The sequence below is a fragment of the Nuphar pumila genome, chromosome 17 (assembly GCF_984573655.1).
Source record: "Nuphar pumila chromosome 17, dmNupPumi1.hap1.1, whole genome shotgun sequence".
NCBI lineage: Eukaryota > Viridiplantae > Streptophyta > Magnoliopsida > Nymphaeales > Nymphaeaceae > Nuphar > Nuphar pumila.
This window is the reverse complement of record NC_143265.1, coordinates 65,157,165-65,184,835: the sequence shown is the minus strand read 5'-3', so window position 1 is coordinate 65,184,835 and position 27,671 is coordinate 65,157,165. Positions and strand designations below refer to the sequence as shown.

At 35.9% G+C, this 27,671-nt stretch overlaps 1 protein-coding gene across 1 annotated transcript in view; it reads left to right on the top strand.

The window, feature by feature from the left end:
* The first annotated feature begins 6,844 nt into the window (after positions 1–6,844).
* The window catches only part of LOC149812065 (small ribosomal subunit protein bS21c-like), a 53,960-nt gene continuing 33,133 nt past the window's right edge, over positions 6,845–27,671 (top strand). Inside the window, exon 1 of the mRNA XM_089992723.1 lies at positions 6,845–7,268. Within this exon, the coding sequence (XP_089848849.1) occupies positions 6,880–7,268 (389 nt within the window). The 5' untranslated portion in view covers positions 6,845–6,879. The remainder of the gene's footprint in view (positions 7,269–27,671) is intronic.

Below are 27,671 nucleotides of genomic sequence, written 5' to 3'. Positions count from 1 at the left end.
CTTGTGCTTGAGAAGCTAAAGGAACATGGGTTGTTCCTAAAGTGGGAGAAGTGCTTATTTGCCCAAGCACAAGTGCTTTTTCCTGGGGCATTTTATGAGTAAAGAGAACGTAAAGATGGACCCATGAAAGGTTCAGGCCATTAGTGAATGACCCATCCCAACAAGAATCACAGAGTTAAGGTCATTCTTGGGCTTGGATAACTACTATCGATGGTTGGTGGAAGGATGCTCCCTCATAGCCAGCCCATTGACATACCTATTGCAGATGGATCATCCTTGGAGATGGACGCCCCGATGTGATTAGGTCTTTCAAAGCCTAAAAATGGTGTTGATGGAGGAGCCAATGTTGCGGTTACCTAACTTCACCAAGCCCTTTGTGGTAGAAACTGATGCCTCTGCATGACACTTGGGGGAAGTGCTATTACAAGAAGGGTATCCCATCGTAAGTGAGAGCTAGAAGCTTAACAATTTGGAGAAGAGGTACCCAACCCACAAAAAGAAAATGACTGATGTGGTGCATTGCCTGCATTTATGGTGGCAATACCTGTTGGGGCAGCCGTCCTTAGTGAAGACGGACAATATAGCAAACAACTACTTTTCCATACAGAAGCACATGTTGCCCAAACAGGCTCGGTGGCAAGATTTCTTATCAAAGTTTGAGTTTACTCTGATGTATTGCAGAGGAAAGACCAATGTGGTGATTGATGCACTCAGTTGGGCGCCTATATTGCCATAATTGTGCGAGTAACTGGAGATATGCTACGACACATTTGGGAGACCACATAGACTGACCCTACAACCCAGTGATTGGTTCAGTTAGTGCAAGAGGGTGAGTGCAGGCGCTATTGGCTAAGGAAAGTGGTACTTTATGCCAAAGGAGAACACATCTATGTTCCTTCCAACGGGAGCTTGAGGAAGGAACTACTACCACACACACACACACACGATATAACGACCCCAACTCATACCCAAGAAAAGTGCAGAATATTTTTTTTATTTATTTTTTAAACAATCACGGAAATCTTCACAGATACCTGGGACCTTTACAGTTCTACTTGTTATTATTACCATTGCCCGCGGATACTCAAAATGGGTAAGAATTTCTGAGGTCAAGAAGGGTTCACAGGGTAACTTAGCACACAAGTTTTATTTTATTACTGGGTTCCAAACTTAGCCATCGACTGAAACAACCTTCAGAACATTAGACCACCCATCTAATGTCGGGACAAAAGGGACCACCCATCCATAAGTGCTACTTTTCTTGGTATACCAAAACAACATTTGTGTCTATATACCACCCTAGGCAAAGTGGCAAAAACTCTCTAAAATCGTGGCCATGAGAAAGAACCTCAATATCGAGTTATGTGGCAAAAACAATGCACACAGAGTTTTTATATCCTTTCAGTTTCCTCAAAACTGCAACTCAAGAGTCCCATACTCCCGACGAGACATCTCAGAATGTATATTACACTGAATAGTTTCTTTAAGTTATTATTAATAGTTGTTTCATTAATTTGCAATTCAACATGCTAAATTAATATCACAAATTCGCATTTCCAAATGCGAGGCTCATCCCGAGAGCCCAGCACGTGGAAAATGCAGAACAATGCAATTAAAACCACAATAGTCAATATGACTTTTGAAATGCATAAACAAGTAAAGCAAGGAGCATACCGCCTCAAGGCATTCCACTGCCCATGATGATCCACTTTGATCATTCATGCATTCATATGCAAAAATCATTAGGAACATGCCAATGCATTCATTACATGTCACATATTTTCCAATGCACAACCATGCATGCCAATGACTATATCCTTAAGCATGTATTCATATTCAGATGTATACATTCGCATAACCATACCCAAAGCATGCTTCCATTCATGAATCAATTCAAGTAAACATGTGAACCAATGCATGCTTTTACTCATGAACTAAACATGAATCATGTAGCTAAACATGTGAACAAATACATACTTTCATTCATAAAAAAATGTTAGTTTTCATGAATCATTACATTAAACATGTAATCAAATGTGTTCTTTATTCATGACTCGTGCACCTTGTAGTTCATGCATTAATTCGTCTAATCAAGCATGTTCATGTACAAAAAACATTCATGTGCATCATAAGTTTAAATATATGAATTATCAACCCTCTTGCATTCATCTGAGTTAAGCATAGGAAGAAATTCCTTTTTTTTATTTCCCTTTGGCAGATAAAGAGATTGACCCCTTTGATAGTTGGCTGGGCTTTATCAGCCCACTCCCACTTGCTGCCCAACCAACTGGGATTGTGTCCTTCTCAAAGTTACCTAGCCGGCTCAGTCAACAAATCAAAATCTTAGTACACGAAAACTAATCGGTTCATGTGCTAGACAGTGTCAGCTTCCATTATGTAACCAGTCACATGCTGATCAAGACAATACAACACAGCTTAAATTTCCAGTTTTACACCATGATCTAATCATGCTTATGCACAATAAAGAATGGTAGCAAAACAAACCTTGGTACAAAAATTTCTGATCCAACATAATCCAAGAAATAACTATATTTGTTCTATTAGGTACAAAGTTTTCAAGGCAATATACACTATATATATATATATATATTCAAATCAATGGCACATCAGCTATCTACATATGAACATAAGGTTTGGGTAAGTCACAACCCTGGTAAAATCTCCTATTTGGACAATTTTATGAAAGAACCAACCGTTTTGCAATAATCATATAGATAACATCCATTTCCAAGTTAAGAGATTGACTTTTTATCACGTGTCCCAACGCAAATACTTCAATAAAACATTGTGTATCAACTCCCATAGGTTGTCATCAGTCATTTAACTGCCAACATATTTTTGACCATCATATATATTAAATTATTCAATACCCTATTGAGTTCTTTAACACTGCATTCAAATGCTATTTACAATTAATAGCATGACCGTAAGCATTTTTTTTCAGTTTACTTTCTAAACACCATACCCAGCCAACAAAAGGTTGGGCCTGAAATGAGATGCCACAACCTGACAGGCTGTCAGCCGGCCCATTAACACAAGTATACATGCCCAGCCGACCAACAGTCGGCTGGGATTTTAAAATCTCTGCCAAAACCCTGCACATGCCAAACCTGTGCAGGTCCGCCAGGGCTTGACAGGCCAACCGAGTATGACTTGGTTGGGCTGCTAGCCAGTTATTATATCTATCGGTTTCTATTTTGTCTCATAACACATCCTTGTTTAATTGAAATGATGAAGGATAAATGAGCCAAAACTTTTTTTCATTGATTTTTAAAAGGAAAAAACCAGACAACTAAACTATATTGGATCCATATTCCTTAGCCCAAAGGAAATTGGCCCAACTAGATCAAATTTTCATTTGACTTTCTTATGCTTGTTAATCAGACATATGGCTCTGTTAGCTATTTGATTTTTTTTGGATCAGATTGATCAAATCAGATGATCTCTTACTTAACTATGCAATTCCAAAAGTTTCAATAGATTAATGGAAAATCAAATCAAACTGGATCAGCCGTTCATGAGCAATAATTTTCCAATCCATCTCCAAATGTTTAACCAAATTAAGACACCGATCAACACTTTGGGTCAGTATGTTGTGCGATTTTATCAAATCAGATTAGACAATTGACTCAAGTCAGACTGATCTTTCCTAATGCAAGTATCTTGGTTCAAATACACATACTTAGACATCATTATATTTATATATGCTCTTGAAACAAACAAAAAATACATGCATGTTCAGATTTCTCAACTACAACACCCTTATACAAACTTTTAATAAAAAAAACTGTATGTATACAATACATTTTCATCACATGTTTACATGCATTTAACAATCCATAATATGGATCATCTATGGAAATCTATATACATCAAAAGCAAGCTCTAAATAAACACTCTTACCACCAATAAAAATTATGTTTTAGCATATACATAATTTTATTTTATTGAAAAGATGAAAAGAATCAAGAATACAATCATGGAGGAAGATCTATGAATCATCCTCTATGTATTTTTGAGAAAAGCATCCATATAAACAATTTTTTCATACATTTTCATCAAAATATTGCATGGAAATCCAATCTATAATCAATTTCTCACTTGATTCAAGTGAGGAAACCCATACCTTTGATGTAGATCACCCAAAAACACTGGTGAAAGCTCAACAGCGTGGATGGATGGAGAAAAAATGATCTTTTCCTCCTCTTCTTCCTCTCTTTCTCTCTCCTCTTCCTTTTTTCCTTTCTCTCTCTTTTTTTTTTTAAATAGGCCAAGAAGGGGTGATGCCCTGCCCCTTATCCAGCCCTTTCTAGATGGGCTGGAGATGGGGAGTTTCCTCTTTTGAAGATTCTCACTCTTGCTTTCCAAAAAAATTCCAATTCTTTAAAAATTTGACTTTTTCAAAATTTCTAATTTTTAAGAAGTCTTTCTAAAACTTACTTTAGTCTCTTTAGGGATATATAAGGACTCCTTTAAGAAGTCCTAAACCATCCCTAAAAATAAAATTCAGAATTAACTAAAATTTATTAATTATTTAGTATTAATTAATTAATAATTATTTAAAAGTTTTTGAAAATAGCCAAATTAACTAGGGAGGCTTTTTAACCCTAATTAACTCCAATTTAAAGCTTTTAGATGAATTTAAAGCTCGAAAATCGTTGGGCATGGATTTAAATCTTGGATCCAGATTCTGATCCAAATCCAAATTCAAATCCATCTTCAAAAATCTAAATGAATTTTGGACTAAACCAAATCCATATTAATGTGGGTCTTGGAAAGAGTCCATATCCATATTAATTCAGATCAAAACTATTGGATCCAGTCCAATCCAAATCTGGATCTGAATCGATAAACTATTTTTTTTTTAAAATGTGATTTTCAAGCCAACCGGAACTCAAATTATGAAAAATAACATATCATTGCACTCAACATTCCAAGACGCATCCAACGATATATAACATGAATATCAAATTCCGAATTTCGTGTGAAAATAACCTAATTTTTTCTTGAATTTAAAGGTCAAAAATAAAATTCTTTCTTACGTTTTAAATGGTTTGTTTAGACCTCGTTGATGAGACCTGGGCCAAGCGCAGACTCAAAAGCATTGATTTAATATCGAGGTTCAAATGATTTTTTGTCTATACTTAGCCAAATTTTTGAAAATCTCAAATTTAACTAATTGTAAAAATACGTGATATTGAGCATGACACATAATGGGCAAGTCATCTGGGCCAAGATAGGATGTAGGCTCTCCTGTCTTGAGGCTATTATTGGCCGCAGATAGAGGAAGAGTGTGGCACTACATGCGTACATGACAAACTAGAGAGGCAAAAGCCCAATGGAGTAGTTGACCCGTTGCCCGTTCCACAGAGACCTTGGCAAAGTGTTTATGTGGATTTCATCATAGGCTTGCAGAAGGTAGATGGCAAGGCATTGATCTTGGTAGTGGTCGACCATTTTTTAAAATATGGGGTGTTCATGCTGGCTCGTAACAACTATCCTGTAGAGGAGGCAGCTAGGCTCTTCATGAGTCATGTAAAGCATTGGGGACTGCCCTTGGACATCGTTAGTGACCATGATGTGTGGTTCACTGGTCACTTTTGAGCGTGCCTATTTAAAACCTTGGGCACTCAATTGAACTTCTCTACCAACAATCATCCACATGTGCGAAATTGATGAAGTTATTGCGATATATCACTCCACTACTCAAGTGCTGCATACACCCACTTAAAATGAGGTCCACACATTTCTTTTTTTGGACTTCACGAAGTTCACATAGAATTATATGCAATCTTCCTGTTAAACTAAAAAAAGAAAAGAAATTCTCATATATTTTATGCAAACTTGAGGAAGTTCGCTTATATTTTATGCAGACTCTCTCAAGTCCTCATATATTTCATGGAAACATTAAGAAATTCATATAAAATATGTGCAAACTTTTTCAAGTTCGCATAAAATATATAAGGACTTGCACATAAAATATGAGCAAACTTTTTAAGTCCACATAAAATATATGAGGACTTGAGGAAGTCCGCATAAAATATATGCAGACTTCCTCATTTTGTTTAAGTATAACAAAAAATTCTTATATAATTTTATGTGAACTTCGTGAAGCCGTAAAAAAAGTGAGGACGTCATTTTAAGTGGGCGTAAGAGGCACTCGAGGAGCGGAGCGATATATCACGCAAACTTTATCAGATTCGTGCATGCGAAAGGTAAAAGAGATATTTCAACGTTGGCTTTTTGCGATTTTGGATATGAGGATAATATCACAAATTGTGGGGTTTTAGGAAAACACGTCATCTGTTTTAACAATACTAATAACTTAGTTATGTTTTTTATTATTGCCAAGTTTATGTGTGTTTTTGAAAAATTCTCTTTATAACACTTTTACAAATCTCCATAAAGAAAAATCTCTCAACAAATTAAAAATCTTGAGAAAATATCGGTAGATTTAAATTTAAAAAATATATAAAAAATTATAAAAATCACAAGAAAAACATTAAAAATATATAGATATTAACATTAATAACATGATAATATTGTGATAAAAAAACAGAATATTTTCAAAATATGTGATATTTTGAGAATAACATAGTTTTCTCAAGATTATGTCGGTTTTAAAAATCATATGATAAAATCAGGAGATTTTCAAAAAATAGCGATATTTTTTGTAACTATGCTTTATAAAACTCGGATGTGTTTTTCATTATCATAAAACGGTTAAGTGCGTTTTGAAATTTCCCGAAAAAACCCAAAAAAACCAAAAAACAAAAATAAGAATGAGAAAAAGAAAGAGAGAAAATTACCCTGCCCTATCCATTTACGAGCGGGGTCCGAGGCACAGGGACGTCATCCATGGCGACCGCTCTGAGCGCTCAGCTTTCCCAACTCACCCTCTCTTCCCCTCCACCTTCCCCCTCTTCTCCTTACAGGACCACCCTCTGCTTCTCTGCGAGACCAGGAGGTCTCCCGCTCGGGAATGTCAAGAAGGCGGCGCTTTCCATCGGCTGGGGTCCCTCTTCCTCGCGCAACAACTTCTTGGGCATCACCTGCTTCAACGCTGCATACAACGTGCAGATTGTGGTTGAAGAGGACGAGCCAGAGGAAGCGCTGCTTCGTCGCTTCAAGCGGGAGGTCTCGAAGGCGGGGATCATCCAGGAGTGCAAGCGCAGGCGGTTCTTCGAGAACAAGCACGACCAGAAGAAGCGGAAGGCCAGAGAGGCCGGCCGACGCAACCGCCGCAGGTATCTGATTACTTCTATTTGCTGCATTATGGTCATTGCCTTGGCTAATTCATTGAGATAATCGAGTGGTTTCCCCTTCTGAGGATTTTTTTCTGTTTGAGTGGTCATGGGGAATCAGTTCGAAGACATATTTTACGTGTCTGATCGCGAATTCAGCGCAACTTTTTGTAGCAGAAGTGTTTGTTCTTTGTCTTCTTAATTCTTACCATTTTTCTAACCAACATGGCATAAGCAAACTAAAGAAAAGATTGAAGAAATTCAAAAAGAAAATAAAGAATTAACTTCGTAACCCCGAGAGAGAAGTATCTAAAGCAACCCTTATAGAATTTTATGCTGTATAAGCGAATTGATTGATTTGTCTTATCTCAGTTATGATGATGATGTATTCTTTGCTATGTTTCCATGAACAATTGCCTTTTCTGGTTGGAATGTGAATAGTTTTTGGGTGAGTACTGTATTTGGTAATAAAGATGTTACAGTGTCAAGCTGAAAGTGAATTTGGGGTATGACTAAGGGCGACCTTGTAACAAACAGAAGAAAGAAGACCTAAAAATGGGAGTGTAGGAATTTCATGTGCTCAGCTAAATCATTGCATGAAACAAGCTGTTGATATTGAAAGAAAAAAGATGTCCCGTTGAGTTCGATGCACAATTGAAAACACTAATATTCGCCACCACTCTCCTCTGTGATGGCAGGAGTCTATCTATTCTTAAGCTTGGTATGCATTTTACTTGTAGATACGAATGAAGGCCAGTATTTTCGTTGCCGTAGTTGCAGTACTTTCTAGCATAAAGTCTCCATCATGAACCAGCTGTTTTTCCCTGTTTGGGTGGTGTAGGAGCAGCAGCTCACATTAATAAGCATTGGAAGGGAGGAAAAGCATTTGATGCTATCCAAAGATTTTGCTGTGAAAATGCTCGACTTGGATTTACTGCATAAATCATATTGGTGGTTATGATGCCATCTCCCAAGCTTATGCACCTGTTGACACACTGACAGCTTCATTTACGTTGGTTCATATGGGTTATCAAGAGCCACCATGATGGGGATCCCCCTTAATCCATTTGAGAGGTCCAGCAATTGCATTGGTTTAATCAAGACAGGGAGTGAATTTGGAAATTATAATGAAATTTAACCTACTACTGGAACAGCCTTGATTGGTTTATCTCAATAAACACTCGAATGACACTCAATTGTTTATTTTTGAGTTTGGAGGAGAATAAGTTGCAATTACAGACTGCAACTTGTCCAGATGTTATTTAAAAGAAGATTTTGATTTGGAATACTTGCTCTTTGGGACAATATGACTGTACCTCCACTGGGATTTGAATTTGAAGTAATAGTCCAATATTTCCAAATTCAGTTATTCATTAAATCAAGTAGATTTTATATTTCCAAATTTAGCTATCCATTAAATCAAGTAGATCTTATGTTTCTTCATTATTGCTGAAAGCATCAGTGTCATGGTTGACCCATGGTTGGAATCTTAATTGGTTTGAGTACCCTATTGAGATATGGAAGAACATTTGGAGGCAAAATTATCTTCTCAAAGCTGCAGATCCTTTATGGCTGCCTTTATCTCATTTAATAGACTGTTCTAATTGTAATTTTACAGCTTCTTTTCATAAGCATTGTCATTTTCACAAGAAACATAAACTGATTAATCATCTTTTCAAGTTATTGTATTGGATATTTGGTAAACTTTGTTTGGCTTGGTCTTCTATTGTAAGTGAATAAAAAATGGTGGTTTTCTAAGTCACAGGGACTCGACAAATTGTGTGCCGCACCCGCATTGACGCGATGCGACGCGGGTGCGGCACCTAGTGTGGTCAACAGGATCCTGGGTGCGGTCAACGCACCCAGGGTCATTTGTGTCCATTTTTTGGACAAAAAAAATGCCCGATGAAAAGGGCTGAGGGGCGGAGGATTAGGGCAATTTTTTTTGCCCTAATCCTCCCGACGCCTTCGCCGACGCCGACGCTGACACTGACGCCTTCGCCGACTCCTCTCTCTGTCTCTCTACGGGGGCCTTCCGTCGGCCTGAATCTGGCTGGCGACCTACAACCACCGTCGTCATGTTGTCAACACGTTGTCGAACCTTCGCCGCGCCGTCGGCCACCGCTGTCGGCACCGTCGCCAGACCTTCACCACGTCGTCGACCTTCATCGGACCTTCGTTGAGCCTCAGGTGTGCCTCTCTGCCTCTCTCTCTTTCTGGAGCTCTCTCTCTCTCTCTCTCTCTGCCTCTCGAGGCCTCTCTCTCTGTCTCTCTACGAGCCCCATCGATCGGTGATTGAGATCCTTTAACTGGTATGGTGTTGTTGTAGTTGCTACCGAAACAAAATTGTTTCTTTATATTCTTTATATTGTTATGTTGAAGATTACTTCTTTTTTGGTTGATGGGGAATGGATTTTTATGGGTTATTTGACCCACACAAATAGGGTCATCAGTTGGATTCTGCTTGGTTTATCTGATTATTACTCAATCTGTTTAATTTTATTGCAACTTTTATTACTAAATTTGGTGATGATGACTTTATTGATTGGTTGGGGAAGGTGGGATCTCTCAATTTTGATAATTTTCCCCCTAAAAATTGCTAATTTTCTAACGTTGATTTGAGTTGCTTTCTACGAGCTGATCGGACGTTGGCTAGGATTGAGAAATTAGTAATACTGGAACTGGGTTAAGATGGCATTGTAGTGGTGAACTTGGATTTTTTTTTCTTTCAAATTAATCTGATGGTTTGATTAGAGAATGAGGGAGAAAAAGGAATTCATAAAAAATATGATGGGGGTAAGTGTTAATTTGCATTCAAGTAGTGTGGAGGGGGGAGATGATGCTAAGGTATTTTTTTCTTTTTCGCCTGAGAGGAAGGGTGCTGGAAACATTTGTCAAATATAACCCATTGTTAATGAGATGACCTCGATGGGCATGGTGCAATCACTTAGTTGGTCGGGTGGCGAATGTATTCAGAATAACTTAGCCTAGCTTGCATATATTAGTCACTTCTCAATTGTCATTTATCAGCGGAACTTCAATGGCTTACTTAGAGGGAGAGCATGATTTCAACATTGCAAACATGGATTTATCTGAGCTCAGTCTTCCTTATGATGCATTTGATGATGAAGCAGAAAATGATTAAGATCCATTACTTCATCGTCATATACATTGTAAGTTATACTTTTGGTATGTAATTTAGTTCTTTTCTGCTTTACTTATTTGATTGTTTCTATAATATATTTAGGTTGATTTAATTGTGGTGTTAGTTTTTATGATTAGAATAGAATTGTAGATTGTTAATTTGATTTATTGCATGCATGATGAATGATATTATGATAATTGTTTTTTATTTCATTAGTGTTACTGTTGTTAATTGTTAAAACTTAAAAATTATATATATATATATATATATATATATATATATATATATATATATATATATATATATATATATATATATATATATATATATTATTTTTTTTTTTTGCCGCACCCCCGCACCCAAGCTTTTTGAAAGTGACGCACCCTCGCACCCGCACCCATGTGACTTCCATTCAATGTATTATATGTTTGTCACTTTACTGCAAAACAAGCACATCAATGATGAGGGCATTCTGTTCCTTTATTGTTTTTCAATCTTCAATAGTTTTGATATTTGAAATAGAATCTGTCCAATCAAGTATGACTTACTTCTTCCATTTTGAACTGTCACATGGGTGCGGGTGCGGGTGCGGGGGTGCGGCAAAAATAAAAAAAATTATATATATATATATTATATATATATATAATTTTTAAGTTTTAACAGTTAACAACAATAACACTAATGAAATAAAAAACAATTATCATAATATCATCAAATCAATTCATCATCATGCATGCAATAAATCAAATTAACAATCTACAATTCTCTTTTACATCATAAAAACTAACACCACAATTAAATCAACCTAAATATATTATAGAAATAATTAAATAAGTAAAGCAGAAAAGAAGTAAATTATATAGTATATTAACAAAAGAAGCAAAAAATGCATAATTACATACCAAAAGTATATCCTACACAATGTATATGACGATGAGGTAATGGATCCTAATTTTTTTCTGCTTCATCATCAAATGCATCATAAGAAGGAAGACTGAGCTCAGATAAATCCATGTTTGTAATGTTAAAATAATGCTCTCCCTCTAAGTCACACTTTTCTGGGTTTACATCCTAAAATTTGGATGATCCTTGTCTGCATTATTAAAAATTTTAAATAATTTGAAGATGTTAAATACAAGTATATTTAAATGAAAAAACTAAAAAATAGTAAAATAACTAAGAGAGCAAATTAGTACTTGTATTCATCATTGGTTTGCGAAAGTAGTCGAAGATTTGAATGAATATATACTAAATCCTCTGCACGCTTGCTGGTGAGTTTGTTTCTCTTCATGTTGTGGATTTGAGAATATATGCTCCAATTTCTTTCACAACAAGATGAACTAGCAGGTTGGGATAGCAATCTCAATGCAAGACATTGGAGAAAAGGTGTTTCTGATCCAAATGTTGTCCACCATGTAATAGGATCTATATTATCCTCCTCTCTCGCGAGTCATGCTTGTCTATATAATTTCGAAGATGCAAAATTTTCAAACTCTTGTGTGACTTGATTTAGAATATGTGATTCTGGATAGTCTTGTCATACACATATTTCTATGCCTTGATGGCTCTGGGTCTAAATTTGGAAGGACACGACCAATACCACATTTCGGCCACTTTTTTGCATAATATTTTGGATTAAGATAATGTGCCATGCAATGCAAAGGAGTGTTGCTCTTATCCCATCTTCTGACTAAAACTAAATAAGTATGGTTAAAAAATTCTGAATCATCCAATGCAGGATTTTTTCCTTTATACTTGAAAACTACAACTTGTATTTTTTCAATCATATTATCTCACATTTCATAAACTTTGTGAAGTATGGGCTCATCCTTATCAACTTCTCTCAACATTTCCTAAATAGGTTGCGTAAATTGAAGAAAATATACGACTCTGTCCCAAAACTCATCATCAACAATGAATTTCTTAATTTCTTGAGCCTTCATATCATCAACACGATAGAATGTCCAATTCTTATCAGTTACCATGCTAACCAAAGCATTCTTCACTTCCTTAATCCTCTTCACCATCACAGTGATGGACGCAAAACGTGTTTCAGCGACCTTAAACAATTTCAGGTCAGAATGCCTATTAAATATAGCATTAGCATGATGATGGTTGACAACAAAATTCCTAATGCTTTTAACATTATTTTCTATTTCTTTAATCCATGAACATAAAACATATGCTGGTGAATTTTCTTATTCTTTGGGGTTGCAGATGCTCTTGAGGGTCAGATTCAAGCTGTGTGCTACACACGAGTCCAAAAAATATGATGATACTCACTCTCTAAACTCAATGCTGCACTTTTACAAACTGGAGCCTTGTCTGTAATGATTTATATTACTTTCTGATCTTCCACTTCTTTTATTACTTCTATAAACAACCCCTTCAAATACTCAACATTTTTATATTCTCCAGATGCATCAACTGCTTTCAAGAATACTAGACCACTAAGCGAAGAAACAATGAAATTGATTAGTGGATGCCTTTGAATATCTGTTCACCCATCAGAAACAATGAAAACTCCATTTTGCTTCCATGAATAGTTTTTAATTTCTAGCAATCTCTCAACATTTGCCCTCTCTTCTGCAAGAAGTGTGGTTTGTAGTTTTTTAGCTTGGAGGTACATAGCCACTCAAATTACAATTTGCCAAAGAAGTAACTAAATCCTTCCAATAAGGATTTCTAGCTGCATTAAATGGGAGTGAAATAGAATAAAAATACCTCCCTACTTTTCTATTCATCTCCTCCCTTCCATATGTATTGAATGTTGCTTGTATCGTTCCTCTTCCTCTACCTCGTACATCCACTTTTCTTTTTTTTTTAGCATCTTTTTGGTGGCTTAAAAATGACACACTAATTGCACAAGAATCACTCATTGTCTTCCTCTTCTCATATTCTTCTTGTATTTTCTTGTATTGTTTTCGCATTGCCTCATCAACTCTTTTGCATCCTGAAATGGCATGTCCTGGTATCTTCAACAAATGAGTCTTAACTCTGTGTAAGACCCAACAAAATCTCTTTCACAGAGCTTGCATCGAAATCTCTTGTTTCCACCACCTCTTTCAGTTTTTGCAAGCTTATCTACATGTGCCCATAGTGGCCTCCCATCATCACATGTTGCAGTTAAAGAACTTAAATCAACACTCCCACTACAACTACCAACAACACTAGTAGCAGAACTCACATGTGGGGATGAGGATGACACAAGTCATTTCCCTTTATCCGACATTTTTGTCCTGAAAACAAAAAAACTATTATATTAAAATCAATTATGCACACGATCAAAATTAAAAATATCGAGTGCAAGGTCAATAACATATACAATAAGTTCTAAAAAATATAGTAGTAGATTAGTAGTACGTATAAATAAATACCGAAAGGGTTCTTAAATAAAAACTGCATATACATGGCATTAAAAACTGCATGTACGTGTTACTAAAACTGTATGTACATACTATATAGGCACTAAAAACTGCATGTACATGGCATCATCCAAAACACATATACATGTGCACAATAAAAAAATAAATGCACGTACCTCTTCATTAAAACACATACATAAAAAATTTATGTAAATATGGCTTTTTAGAGGAAACACATATACCTCTACATATATAGGTTTGCATAATAGCAGATATACATAGCTAACAAAAAAAAAGAAAAAAAAAAGCAAACAACCTATTGATATGCATGAAAATCCCAACACAGTATATCCAGATTTGCAGGAGCAATGCATACATGCGCAATACACAGAAACAATTAAATTGCACCTGTGCACAGTAAAATGACAAACAACATATAGGTAAACAGGGAATATAGAATTTTTGCATGAATCCTAAAACCCATTCCAATCCCTATCAAACAGATTTTTTTTTTTTAATTTGAACCCTAACGTGAGCATCTATCAAAGTTTTTTTTTCCTAAAATCCAGCATGAACCTCTGTAAAAAAAATCTGATTCTCGTTGCTTTAAAACCCAACGTGAACATCTATAAATAAAACCAGAATTTTCAACACCTAAAATTACAATTTTTTCATCAATCTAAAATACAGATTTTGCATCATCTAAATGAGCGAGATTGAAGGAGAGAATGAGAGAGAGAGAGAGAATGCGTACCGGACGGTGTCGCTCGAGGTCGGCGTCGGGTTAGGGAGATTGGTCATCGCCGGCGTCGGGGTAGGGAGACTGGTCGTCGCCGGGGTCGAGGTCGGGTCGTCGCCGGTGTCGGGGTCGGGTCGTCGCACAGTCGAGGTCGGGAGGATTAGGGCAAAAAACTTTTTCCCTAATCCTCCCATTTTATCGGGCTTTTTTTTTTAAAGTCCAAACATTGGACATTTATGACCCTGGGTGCATTGACCGCACCTAGGGTTGGGTTGACTGCACCCGCACGCGCACCCGCATCGCATCGACGCGGGTGCGGCACCTGGTTGGCCGAATCCCTGTGACTTAGATTTCGAAGCAATCAAAATAAGGAAAAGAAAAAACAATGATCAAAATTCTTGAAATAGATATCAAGTGATTGATTTCACAAACATCATCTAAATTAAAATGGCTTATAATGTTGCAAACTTGTACTAATCACATCGTTTGTTGGTATCTATAGCCAGTTTCTCTATGCCATGAAAGATTTGACTAAAGTATTTAGGATTTAAAATATATCTGCTCTCTTTCTCTATACGGTCAAAGATTTGACTTTAAAGCATTTAGGATTTAAAATCTCTCTCTCGTTTATCCTCTCAAGCCCTATATAATAAGATGCAGGAGGTGACATGCTTTCAGAAACGGAAGACGATTTTCTTAAAATTTTGTCTCTAGCACCAAATCTGATATCTAATGCTAACTTTTAATGCTTAGATTCCAATGGGCCTGAAGGAGTATACTGTCTCAAAATTTTTATCCAAGTTGCTAGCATATGCAATGCCAAAAAAAAAAATTGGCCATGTATATTACATGATAAACGTGCTTCTTCATCAAATTCAAAATTCAAGTATAATTATAGTGAATTATGTCAATCATATACCATCACTATTAACATATTAGGTCTCCTGTAATGATGCAATGTTATGAAATACAAGATATAGGTAGTTCTTTGTACAAGGACTCCAAAATATTTTAGAATACACCATATATTGAAGTCCACCTTTCTTCGTAATTCTCTAAAACAGTAAAATCAATATATTTGTAGCCTTCACCTAACACTTGCATCTGCTGATTTCAAGGATATGGTTCTTCTAGAACTGCATATGAGAAATGTGTTCTGAATTCTATTAATCATATTTATCCAATCATCTACCAGCACCGTACACTCAGTGCTGTTCCAGCTTAGCTCTCAACTATGTACTGAAAAGGCATTCTGCCTCTATCACAGCAACCCGTTTATAATCTTTCTGTCAAATTATGATAGTTAGGCATTCCTTATCTAGAATTATTGCTAGCAATAGCTTTTTCCATTCCTTGAAGCTGAAATGTAGTTTCATAAAAGAAATATGCTTCTACCAAATCAGCTTGCTATATTTCTTTCCGCATTTATATGCTAAACAGCATGAGTGCTACAATGAGTTATTGGTTTGTTCTACGACAAAGTAAATAGGCACTTTGATTGCCGCTGGCTTTTTGCTACTGAAACTTGGTTCAATCCCATTGCCATGTTCTTTTTCCCTTCTTTTCATGCCTCTACTACTGTCAACTGCTTACTTTCATCATATAAATCATATTTAGCCAATGCTTTGGCCTTGTGTTTATTCTCCCTTTCTTTTGACCTCATATTTGCTAACATATTTTGAGCTTCCCATGCTATATCTTGCTCACATTTGTCATATTATGTGGCATCTTAATATAAATGTTCCTCTGGGAATTTGTTTTGCTATATCTATGTTGTGTCATAGTCCTATCACCTGTGTAACATGGGTACTTCCAAATGATGCCATACTTGTGTCAAGGGTACTGGTAATATTACTTCTTGCATATGAGTCAATCCAGTTTTGGATCTGACCCTATCCAAACCCAACCATTGCCTGTTATATGGGGTCATCTGCATCAATTTTTAAGGTGCATAAAGGGTTGTTTATATTAATTCTTGTATAGTGTTTGATACACACATATACACATACATACATACACACTTACTTTTCTCAAAGAACAACATTCTATGTGCATGTGTGGTTCTACCTCCATAACCATAACATTAGAAATCTCCATGTCGTACCCTGTGTACCTATGTCACACGGACTCGGCTAGGGAGGCGCCGCACCCGAGTCGACACGCCTCGACACGGGTGCGGCTTCGGACACGGCCCGGACTCGGTCAACGCCGAGTTGGACTCGGTCAACGAGTCGAGGTCGAGTTCGTCCTTGTTTTGGACTCGGTCAACGTTGACTGAGTCCAAAAATGTCCATTTTTAGGGTAAAAAACAAAAAAAATGATCTTTTTATATATTTTTAAAAAAATTATATATATAGCATGAGTCTCAAACATAAGCCCCAGAAAAAAAAATTCCGAGGGGTGCTGCCCCCCTACGGCTCTCCGCCAGGGGGAGCCCCCGGACCCCCCTTTCTGCAAGGGCAAAAGTACAATTTGCAAAGTTTGTAAAAACACTCATGCTGGTGCCAAACTTTAGAGGACAATATCCACATATATGCACACACTGGATATATTATTATATATATATTTAAATATAAATATAAATATAAATATAAATATAAATATAAATATATATATATATATATATATATATATATATATATATATATATATATATATATATATATATATATATATATATATATATATATATATATATATATATATATATATATATATATATATAGCCGAGTCCCCGTGTCCAAAATTTTTAAAATTGCGCCGCACCCGTGTCGCACCCACACCCATGTGACATAGCTGTGTACCTATGTCACATGGGTGCGAGTGCGGGGATTCGTCACTTCCAAAAAACCCGGGTGCGGGGGTGCGGCAGGGGCAAAAATGTATATATATATATATATATATATATATATATATATATATATATATATATATATATATATATATATATATATATATATATATATATATAAAGGGGGTCGGGGGAACACGCGGGTTTTTTCAAATTTCGCAGCTGACAGACAGCTGCTGTCAGCATAATTTTTTTAAAAATTTTTTTTGCAGCCCATTTGGGCAATTTTTTTTTAAAAAAAAATCCAAAAAAAAATGGACCTAAATGATCCTGGGTGCGGTCAACGCACCCAGGATCGGGTTGACCGCACCCGCGTCGAGTCGCGTCGACGCGGGTGCGGCACCCTGCTAGCCGAATCCCTGTGACATAGCTGGGTACCTATGTGACATAGAATGTCGTTTTGTCCTATAAAGGTCATCACATCTAAATTGACACTCATAAGCTGCTTATTCTTTCATTTGAAGCCATTGTGTAATAACAAACATATTAAATGTCATATAACAATATCAATAAATTGAAAATAGGGATGAAAAGACTTCCTGAACATTTGAAATATTACTCTTCCACTTGGGTGTCCTCTCTCTCCAATTTTTCGCTTGAGGTCATAAAATTTGTTTGCAATACTCAAAGTATTTTCTCTAAAAAATCTCCATATTTGCATTTCATGGCTCACACTTAATGAAACCTATAATGGGAAAAACAGAAAGAGAGAACCATGAAATGAGAATTTTATGTTACAAATGCTTCTGTATGATCTGTATTCAAAGTATCTCTCTCTCTCTCTCTCTATATATATATATAAATCATGGGCAGAGCCAGGAATCTAAACTAGGGTGTGTTAAAAATGTATATACATTATTGTATAAATACGTACGTATATATACATATATGTATTTCTAGATATATGTAACTAGGTTAAAACTAGGTTAGTTCTTATTGGACTAGTCAATCGAGTCATTAGAGGTTGGTCCAACGGCTCTAAATAGAATCGTTGGACCGGCTCCAATGACTCTATTGAGCTCCCATATTGTGTATAAATAGGGGATGAAACCCCTCTTCATGTAATGCTTCTTGCATGGATTCCTCTTGAATAAAATTAATATTTTTTATATTTGTGAGTGTTTCTTGTGTGGCCATTGAGTGGGTTTTGTGTCTGAGCCTATTTTGTGGTTCTTTGTGGTATTTTTGGCAGATCTTATTGTGGCTCTTTTGTGTATCCACTTTGGTGATTTGGAGAACATTGTTGGAGGTTCTCATTTCCTTACATGGTATCAGAGCTTGGTGATCAAGCTGAATTTGTTTTTGGTGCATTGGGAAGCCTGCTACTCAAAATTTAAAAGAGTTGAAGCTCTTTTGCAACTCCTATTCAAGTGCTTGTGAGATCGTGATTGTGTTTCAAGTAAAAGATTGGTGGTGCTTACTTGGTGGTGGAGTGTTCGTGCTCTTTATCGGTGGTGATCGCTTGGTGGTGGAGTGCTCGCAATCTTCACTTTGCTTTCCTCATTTTTCTTCCTCTTCTCTATTCTTTTATTCTTATTCTATCTTCTTTACCCCTTGTAAAAATTGATGACAATGAAAATGTCGCCATAAAATAAACTCAATGACTCAAATTATATAACATGGGCTTCAATTATGAAGCACCTCATATAGGGAAAAGGGTTGTGAAGACTAGTGGATGACACCGATCTAGAACCCAAACTAATCCTTACTAAAATAGAAGGTGAAAATACCTCTTACGATGGTTGAAAAAACCAACGCAATAGCCACCTATAAGAAGAAATAGAAGGAATGAGGCACGCCAAGATTATGTCTTGGTTTATTAGTAGTGTTGATATTAAGAAGTGCTCTAGTCTTGCTAAATTCGAACATGCAAATAAGGCATGGGATTATCTTAAGAGAATGTATTCTCTTAAAGATATTGCACATATGTGTAATTTACAAGACAAAATTTATGATCTAAGAAGGAAGAAGCATTAGATAATACTTTAGTGAATTTTCCAATCTTTGAAATGAGTTGACTCTTCTTGAGCCTAGATGACATTGTCCCGAAGACATCGAACTTTGTCAAAAACAAATAGATGTGGAACATTTCTATCAATTCGTGAATGGCCTAAGACCGGAGTTTGACTCCACAAAATTGGTTTTCCTCTATAGACGAAGAAGCATTAGAGAATACTTTAGTGAATTATCCAATCTTTGGAATGAGTTGGTTCTTCTTAAGCCTAGATTGCATTGTCTCGAAGACATAGGACTCTGCCAAAAACAAATAGATGCGGAGCATTTCTATCAATTCGTGAATGACCTAAGACTGGAGTTTGAGTCCACAAAATTGGCTCTCCTCCATAGAGAGAAAGTTTCCTCTATTGAAGACACAATTGAAGAGCTAAGTATGAAGGAAAGTAGGCTTCTGTGTTGTGAAAAACGTTGAGGCGTAGCGAGGCGCTCCACCAAAATCTGAGGCGAGGCGTAAGCCTCGAGGCGCAAAGCGTAAGCCTCAACAATTTTTTTTATTAAAACTTAAAAAAAACTATAAAAATTATCTAACATTATAAATAAATAAAAAATGCTTTATTGATGAAGCAACAACCAACGAAAAATAAAAAAATCTTAAATAAATATGGAAAAAATATGAGATTAACATGTAAAAGTAATATTAATGCAACAACTTGATCTATGTAAGTATCTAAGAAATAAAATATGAGCAATCATTCAATAAAAAATTAACATTAACAACAAAATGCATATTAGCACTGACAACATCATGTCATAATTAGAAAATGCATGTTAACATTAACAACCAAATGTTAATATATTTATCCAAAAGTCTTTAAAATGAAAGTGTTAACATTCATAATTACAACTCAAAGACCCAAAAAACATATAAATGGCCATAGCTCTATATTATGAATTAGGGCCTAGACTCTTCTTGTGTTTCGTCATCATCAATATCTAAGTCTTCAATGTCATTATCTGAGGAATCCATATAAATAGGTTCTCCTTCATCTTCATTCTCTAACTCTTCATCGTCTGCACTTTCTTCCTCCACGTTCTCGATAACTTCTTTTGCTTTTCTTTTTCCTTCAATAAAAATCATGTATTAAATACTTATGTTATGTAATTAAAAAAATACACTTATATTCATAACAAGGTAAAAGGAATATAGCTTTACCTTGATCTCTTGAAGACCTCTCTTGCCTAGAACCACTTTGTAAATCATGAGGTGAAGTGACTTTTTCAATAGGCACATGCTCAATGGCATTTATATCGAAGTTTGGATCCAACCATGAATCCTCCAACCAATTGGGATCACTAGGCAACACTGGATCTTCCTTCTCCACAATCCACTCATCGTCTGAGTCTATATGATCTAGACATATAGGGTCTTTGGTAGCCCTCCTTCTCATATTTCTCTCTCTTAATTTCATATTGTACATTACAAAAACCAATGCATTCATCTTCTCTTGTTCAAGTCTATTCCTTCGTTTTGTATGTACCTATAATTTCAAATCATTGATAATCAATTATAAGATAATTAAACTTATAAAAATGTATTTCAAAAATAAAATACAAAGTCACAAACCAATGAGAAAGTACTCCAATTCCTCTCACAGGCCGATGCACTGCACGTCAAACTTAGAATTCGAATTGCAAAATTCATCAACTCAGGATTTTCGTGTTCAAATGAACTCCACCAATCAACTGCATTCAAATAAAACAATAAAAAATAATAAAAACATTAAGAATGTCATAATTAATAAAAACATAAAAAAAATTATTGACAAATAACAACATAATTGCAAACTTACCAGGACTTTTTAATTTTCTTGTTGTAACAGCTGCCTCTCTACCAAACAACCCCTTTGCCTTTTTAAATGCATCGATTTGTGTTGTAATTTTCAATTGAATATTTGCATCAAAAACCATTTTTTCAACACAATCATAAAAGCCACCCATCACTTCTCCATCTGGGTTGAAGTTGTCAGCATAATGAAAATGTGGATTTAAATAGTAGGTAGCTGCATGCAAAGGCTTATGAAGTTGCAAGTCCCATCGTCTATCAATGATATTCCAAATAGGTTTATATTTTCTTTCAACCTTGTCAAGGTTTGAAGCGATTTCTTCCTTTGCTCTATCCATTGCCTCATACAAAAATCCCATAGCAGGTTCATCTGCATCAACTAATCGCAACACTTTCACAAGAGGCAGTGTAGCTTTAATTGATATGATATGGCAACCCAAAACTTATGATCATTAAGAACAATATAAAAAATGTTTTTAGCATCAGATTTCTTATAGTAATTAGATGATCTGAAATTTGAAGATAAGAACATTGACTTTAACTCTTTCTTATAACATCCAATACTATGAAGTGTGAGATATGTTGTGGCAAAACGAGTGACGGCAGGACGTAGAAGTTCTTTCTTTTTTGTGAACTTTCTCATTAAATTTAATACTCATGCATGACTATAAATGTATCTTTGATTTTTTTTTGCCTTTTCCACTGTATCTTTAAAAATTGATATCTTTCCAATATCTTCTAACATAAGATCCAAGCAATGCGCTGCACATGGTGTCCAAAAACATGTTTTTCCTGCTGTTAGCGTATTCCCAGCTGCAACATAATTTGGTGCATTATTTGTAATGAATTACACCACATTACTTTCACCAACTTCTCTGACAACTTCTTCAAACAACTTACACAAATTTGCACCAGTTTTTTTCATGTCGATTATGTCAACAGACTTCAAAAATACTGTTCCAGATGAGCTGTTTACAAGAAAATTAATTAAGTTTCTTCCTTTTCCATCTGTCCAACCATCTGCCATAATGCTGCAACCAACTTTTGGCCATTCCTTTTTGAACTCTTTTAAAATTTCGTAAGTACAATCAACCTCGTCCTTCAAAATCCACGTTCTGATCTCGTGATAAGAAGGTGGTTTGAACCTTCGCTCATAATTTGCAATAGCTTCTACCATTGCACCAAAATATGGACTATTGCAAAGATTAAATGATAAGGCATTTGCATAAAAAAATCTACCAATGGCACAACATACATTTTTTCTTTCATCCCTTTTGAAAGCATTGTTTATTGTGGTTTTTCGTGTTTCTTTATTCACAAAAGGTCCATAGGACCACCTGTGCTTGTTTTTGCATCACTACATGATCCACTGGTTTCTTTATTCACATTATCGCCGGTTGATGATCCAAAATAAATAATTCTCCCGATATCCAACTTGTTTTGTTCTTCCTCTTGTTTCTTTTGCTTCTGATCCTTTAGATGATTCTGAAAAAATCTCTTCACATCAGGTGAAATTGTTTCACACATGCTTACACCATGTTTTGTGCCAGCTAAGTGATGTTTTAACCTATAGATGCCTCCCGTAGTCTGTTTATGACAGTAATTGCAAATTACATGTCCTACGAGTTTGGGATCTTTAGTGGGATTTTGAACTTTAACTCCATGATCCCATCCTACATCTCTTCTCATTGTTCAACTGCAAAAATACAATAAGAATCAATATATATATAAATTGAAAACTAATGGAAACACAAACAAACGAAGTCAGTGAGAACTAGAAAATTGTTAGTTAATTTTTTTTTATTTAGGAACCAATTTGAATTACTTACCACTAAAAAGAGAACACACGTGCAAAGATCAAATTCCTTCATAGCATGCAACCATGCATGACACACAGTCACATACACACAGATTTTATAAAATCAATGGCTTCCGATGGACAAATTAAAATGTAAAAAATAGCATCAAGAAAAGAAGTAAGAAGAAAGAAAGAACCCATGGAAAAACTAAAAAGGGGAGACAGAAAGTATTTATCTCCCATCTAAATTCAATATAAAAATCAGCTTAAAAGATCAGAGGGAGTAACAGTCCAACATGAATCAACATATTTAAATAATAAAACAGAGTAACAGAATGCAAACTTGAAACAGAGTAACAGTATGCTGATCAAGTTTCCTACAAATAAGCAAACTGATGTTTGTTTATTTGTTCGCTTACCATCATTGGAAGGAAACGTAGATGTCGGGTTAGAATCTTACTTCAAGAAGTCAGTCATTTTTAAGAGCATATTTCTTCTAGCAGCAACTTCTGTTGCTTCTTTTTATGTTCCCATAGTTTTTGATATTTCAATGATTAATGTGCTTTGATAAATTTAATGGCTTAAATAACCATGATTAAAAGTGTGTATTAGGATATTTAATTAATTTCAAAATTTCATGTTTATTTTTTATCCCTATTCTAAATCCATGTCAATTTGGTTTGTATACTCAGTGATCTTTTCCCACTTGTGTTGTCAAGCATAAATTTCAATATTTGTGTACTGCAGGACTATACAAAAGTACACAGAGTTTAATTTTGTGTATGTGTATGTGTCTGTGATATTTGTTGTATTCTCTTAGTTTTAGAACTCTACGAGTTGCTCTTTATATGGCCGAGGCTTTAGACTATTGTAGTAGTGAAGGTCATCCATTGTATCATGATCTCAATGCATACAGAGTTCTCTTTGATCAGGTAATAATGTATGCTTGTCTCAAGTGCAGCAAGAATCCTGTATTAGAAAAGTTTGCTGATCCCATTTAGTCTGAGTTGTTTAATTGAGAGAAGGTGCCCTTCTCTCAACTGGAAGAGGCTGGAAATAGCTGGAAATTTTGGACTTTGTTTATAGCTTGCAGAGTCCCTGTACATCATTGATTTGTTCGCAATTTTTTTCTCTAGGAGAAGTGAATTTTAAAATCTCCCTAAGAATTTCTTGAGACCAGTGGAGCATGCACAGGTGCACAGACAGCTTCACGACTTGCTCACAATATTTTCCAGGAGAAATGAGTTTTATCCCTAAATACTATCCTGTCAAGAATTTCCTGAGAACATTAGTGGGGCATGCACACATGCACGCACACATGGCTGTGGCTGTGTTTCAGCTTATATTCTTATTTGTACTTGCAGGATGGTGAACCAAGACTTTCTTGCTTTGATTTTATGAAAAACAGCAGAGATGGAAAGAGTTATAGCACGAACCTTGCTTATACACTGCCAAAATATTTACGAACTGGTAGCTGATTTCTTGGCATGGGGCTGTCTAATTGCTGGTTGCTTGCCAACATTTTTCTCAGAATTTATAATTGTTTCCGTAATGCTGGCTAGTGGCTACCATCATTATGTTGGCATATCGTAGATTTTTTTGTGAGAGACGAGAGAGAGAGAACGTACCTATTTTCTGGGCTCAACCACGAGAGAGAGTCTGCGTGTGAACGACGAGAGAGAGAAGCTGCGTGATACACACAGTCACATACATGAGAGACGAGAGAGAGTACAAGCATGTAAGAGACGAGACGAGACGAGACGAGAGAGAGTACAAGCATGTGAGAGGGAACGTACCTATTTTATGGGCTCAACCACGAGAGAGAGCCTGCGTGTGAACGACGAGAGAGTGAGAAGCTGCGTGAGAGAGAGAAACAGAAAGCAAAAATAAAACCCTAATTAAGGTCGGGTGCTCTTTGTTTATACCCCAATTTTTAGTCAAATCTAGGCTTTGACCCTAATTTGACCACCAGCAGTAAAGGCGTATACGCCTCATTTTGAGGCGCGCCTCAAGGCGTATGAGGCACACACCTTAGAGTTTTTGCGTTTTATTCATGCGCCTCAAGGCATAAGCCCCTCGCCTTGAGGCGAGGCACGCTTTTTGCGCCTTGAGGCGCGTTTTTAATAACACTGGTAGGCTTAAAAAGAAGACTTCTAAGAGTGATGATGACTCGATTATAACCGTATCTAGGCCGGAAAACTATGTTCATACTTACAAACCACCACACTATGGAAGGTCAAACAATGATCATTATGGAAAACAAGGCAATGAGTTTGAGAAGAAAAAAGTTATTTGCTATTACTGTCATGAACCGACACGTCAAAACCTATTGCCCTAAGTTGAAAAGACCTTATAAAAAAAAGGTTGCCTCAGTTGCACAAGATTCAAGTGAGTTCAAAACTAAGCAAGATTCATCTATTGAGAACGTCCTTGACTCAACTAGTAGAGGCTCTTCAACCTCTACTCAAAGAAGCTTCATCAACTGGAGCCGTGGTCTCTTCCTATGGCATTACTGATCCCAGTAAATCTCTTTGGCTTCTTAACTCAGGTGCCTTATTTCACATGACACCAAATGGTGATATCTTATCCGCAAGCGGGTCAAATGTGCTTACTGCTTATGGGACATCTCTTGAGATAAAAGAAATAGGGAATTTCGAAAATATTTATCAAAATTCAAAAATGTTTTTTATTCCAAAAATTAGATATGTTCTTAAATTAAATTTAAATCTTTTATCTGTTTGTCAATTATCTGACCATGGATGTAATGTTTCTTTCTCCTCTATTGGTTGTTAGGTGCATAATCGCCAATCAGGGAAGCTGATTAAGGAATGCCATAGAGAAGGAGGTTTATACTATTAGATCTGCACCAAAAAACAATACATAGAGAACAAGAGAGAGGAAGAAAAGAAAGGTTGCAACAATTGATTCTCCACACCACACATTAGGGTTGTGGGTTACTTTAAAACAATATATATATATATATTTTACATGACAGAAATACCCCTAATTAATATACAAGAAACAATACAACTAAGATGGGGTAATATGGTCTGAACATAATATAATACAATCAGGTTGAGACATCAAACAAACTTTGGATCTGGATCTAGATCCAATAAATCATCTCAATACCCTCCCTCAAGTTGTGCAAGGTAAGGACCATAAACAACTTGCTCTTTAAGTACCAAAACCTTTCCTTAATCCTTTTGTGAACAAATTTGCAACTTGATCCTGTGTCCTAGCAAATTGAGTAGAAATCTTCCCACTTTCAATTTTGCTTCTAATAAAGTGTTGATCTCTCTATATGCTTCGTTCTACCATGCTGAATAGGATTGAGAGATATCTTAATCGAACTTTGATTATCACAAAACAAGATAGAACTTGACATCTGTTGATATAAATTAGATAATAGATATCTAATCCAAATGATTTCAGATGATATCGTCGCCATTGATTTGTATTCAGCTTCAGTACTTGATCTGATTTAAATGCGAATCATGATCCACTGTTAGAGAAAGAACTACTCTGATAGTTCCCAGGATTTTGATGCCCGATTGTATGATCGAGGCTCTTCATATTGAGATACAACAGCTAAAAAAATTTGGTGATCCATGCTGAAACTTTCATAACTCACCCATCTATCTGTAGGATGCCGCACTCTTCCAGACCTTTTGTTTATTTGTTCTTGTTCAGTGTGATCATTTCTAGATTCAATATTTTCTTGTTCTGGACTGCTCTTAGATGCATTTTCAGATTCAACATTTTGAATCCTGCGGCTGTATGTAATTCCCTTGAATCTTTCTTCTATGTCGTTTGAATGGTTAACTTGTTGTCCCTCAACATTTTGCTAGTCTGATCCCACGTGAGCACCCTCTAATCTGTGATTGTTTGCATCATTTGTTGTTGTTGTCTTAATAGAGAACATACCATCATCTAACTAAGGTTGATATAGTTGTTTTGATTGCAATTAAACACTTTGTATATTGCTGCCTTTTGGAACAAAATCAGATTCATCGAAAACAACATTTCTAGAAATACGAATGCATTTATTTTCAAGGTCATGGCACCTATACCCCTAATAGTCATATGCATATCCAACAAATTTGCAACATGGGCTCTTTTGCCAAACTTGTTTCGCAGAGAGGCATCAATGTGTACATAGCACGAGCAGCCATATGCCTTTAGATAATTATAATGAGGATGTTGGCCAAACAATTAATAATGTGGGGATTTATATTGTTGTAGTTTCATAGGCATCATATTTATGATATGCACTGCTGTATGGAAGGCCTCTGTCTAAAGAAATAAATGAACAAATCTTGCATTCATCATGTCTAGTACACTTTCAATAATGTGCCTGTGTTTCCTCTCAGCAATTCCATTTTGCTGAGGTGTCCAAGAACAAGATACCTTTCTATTAACTCCATTCTCCTTAAGGTATTGAATAAAGTCATTTGAAGAGTACTCACCCCTACTATCATAGTGCAAATTGAGGATGGGTAAAGAAAACTGATTTTGAATCATAGCATGAAAGTTCTTAAAAATTGTAAAAATTTCATGCTTATGTTTCATGATGAATATCTACGTATATCGAGAATGGTTATCAATGAAAGTGACATAATATTGACTCTCAAAAGAAAAAGCAGTTGGGGTTGGTCCCCATACATCAGAGTTGTAGACACCCAATTTTCCCAAGATGCCCAAAATAC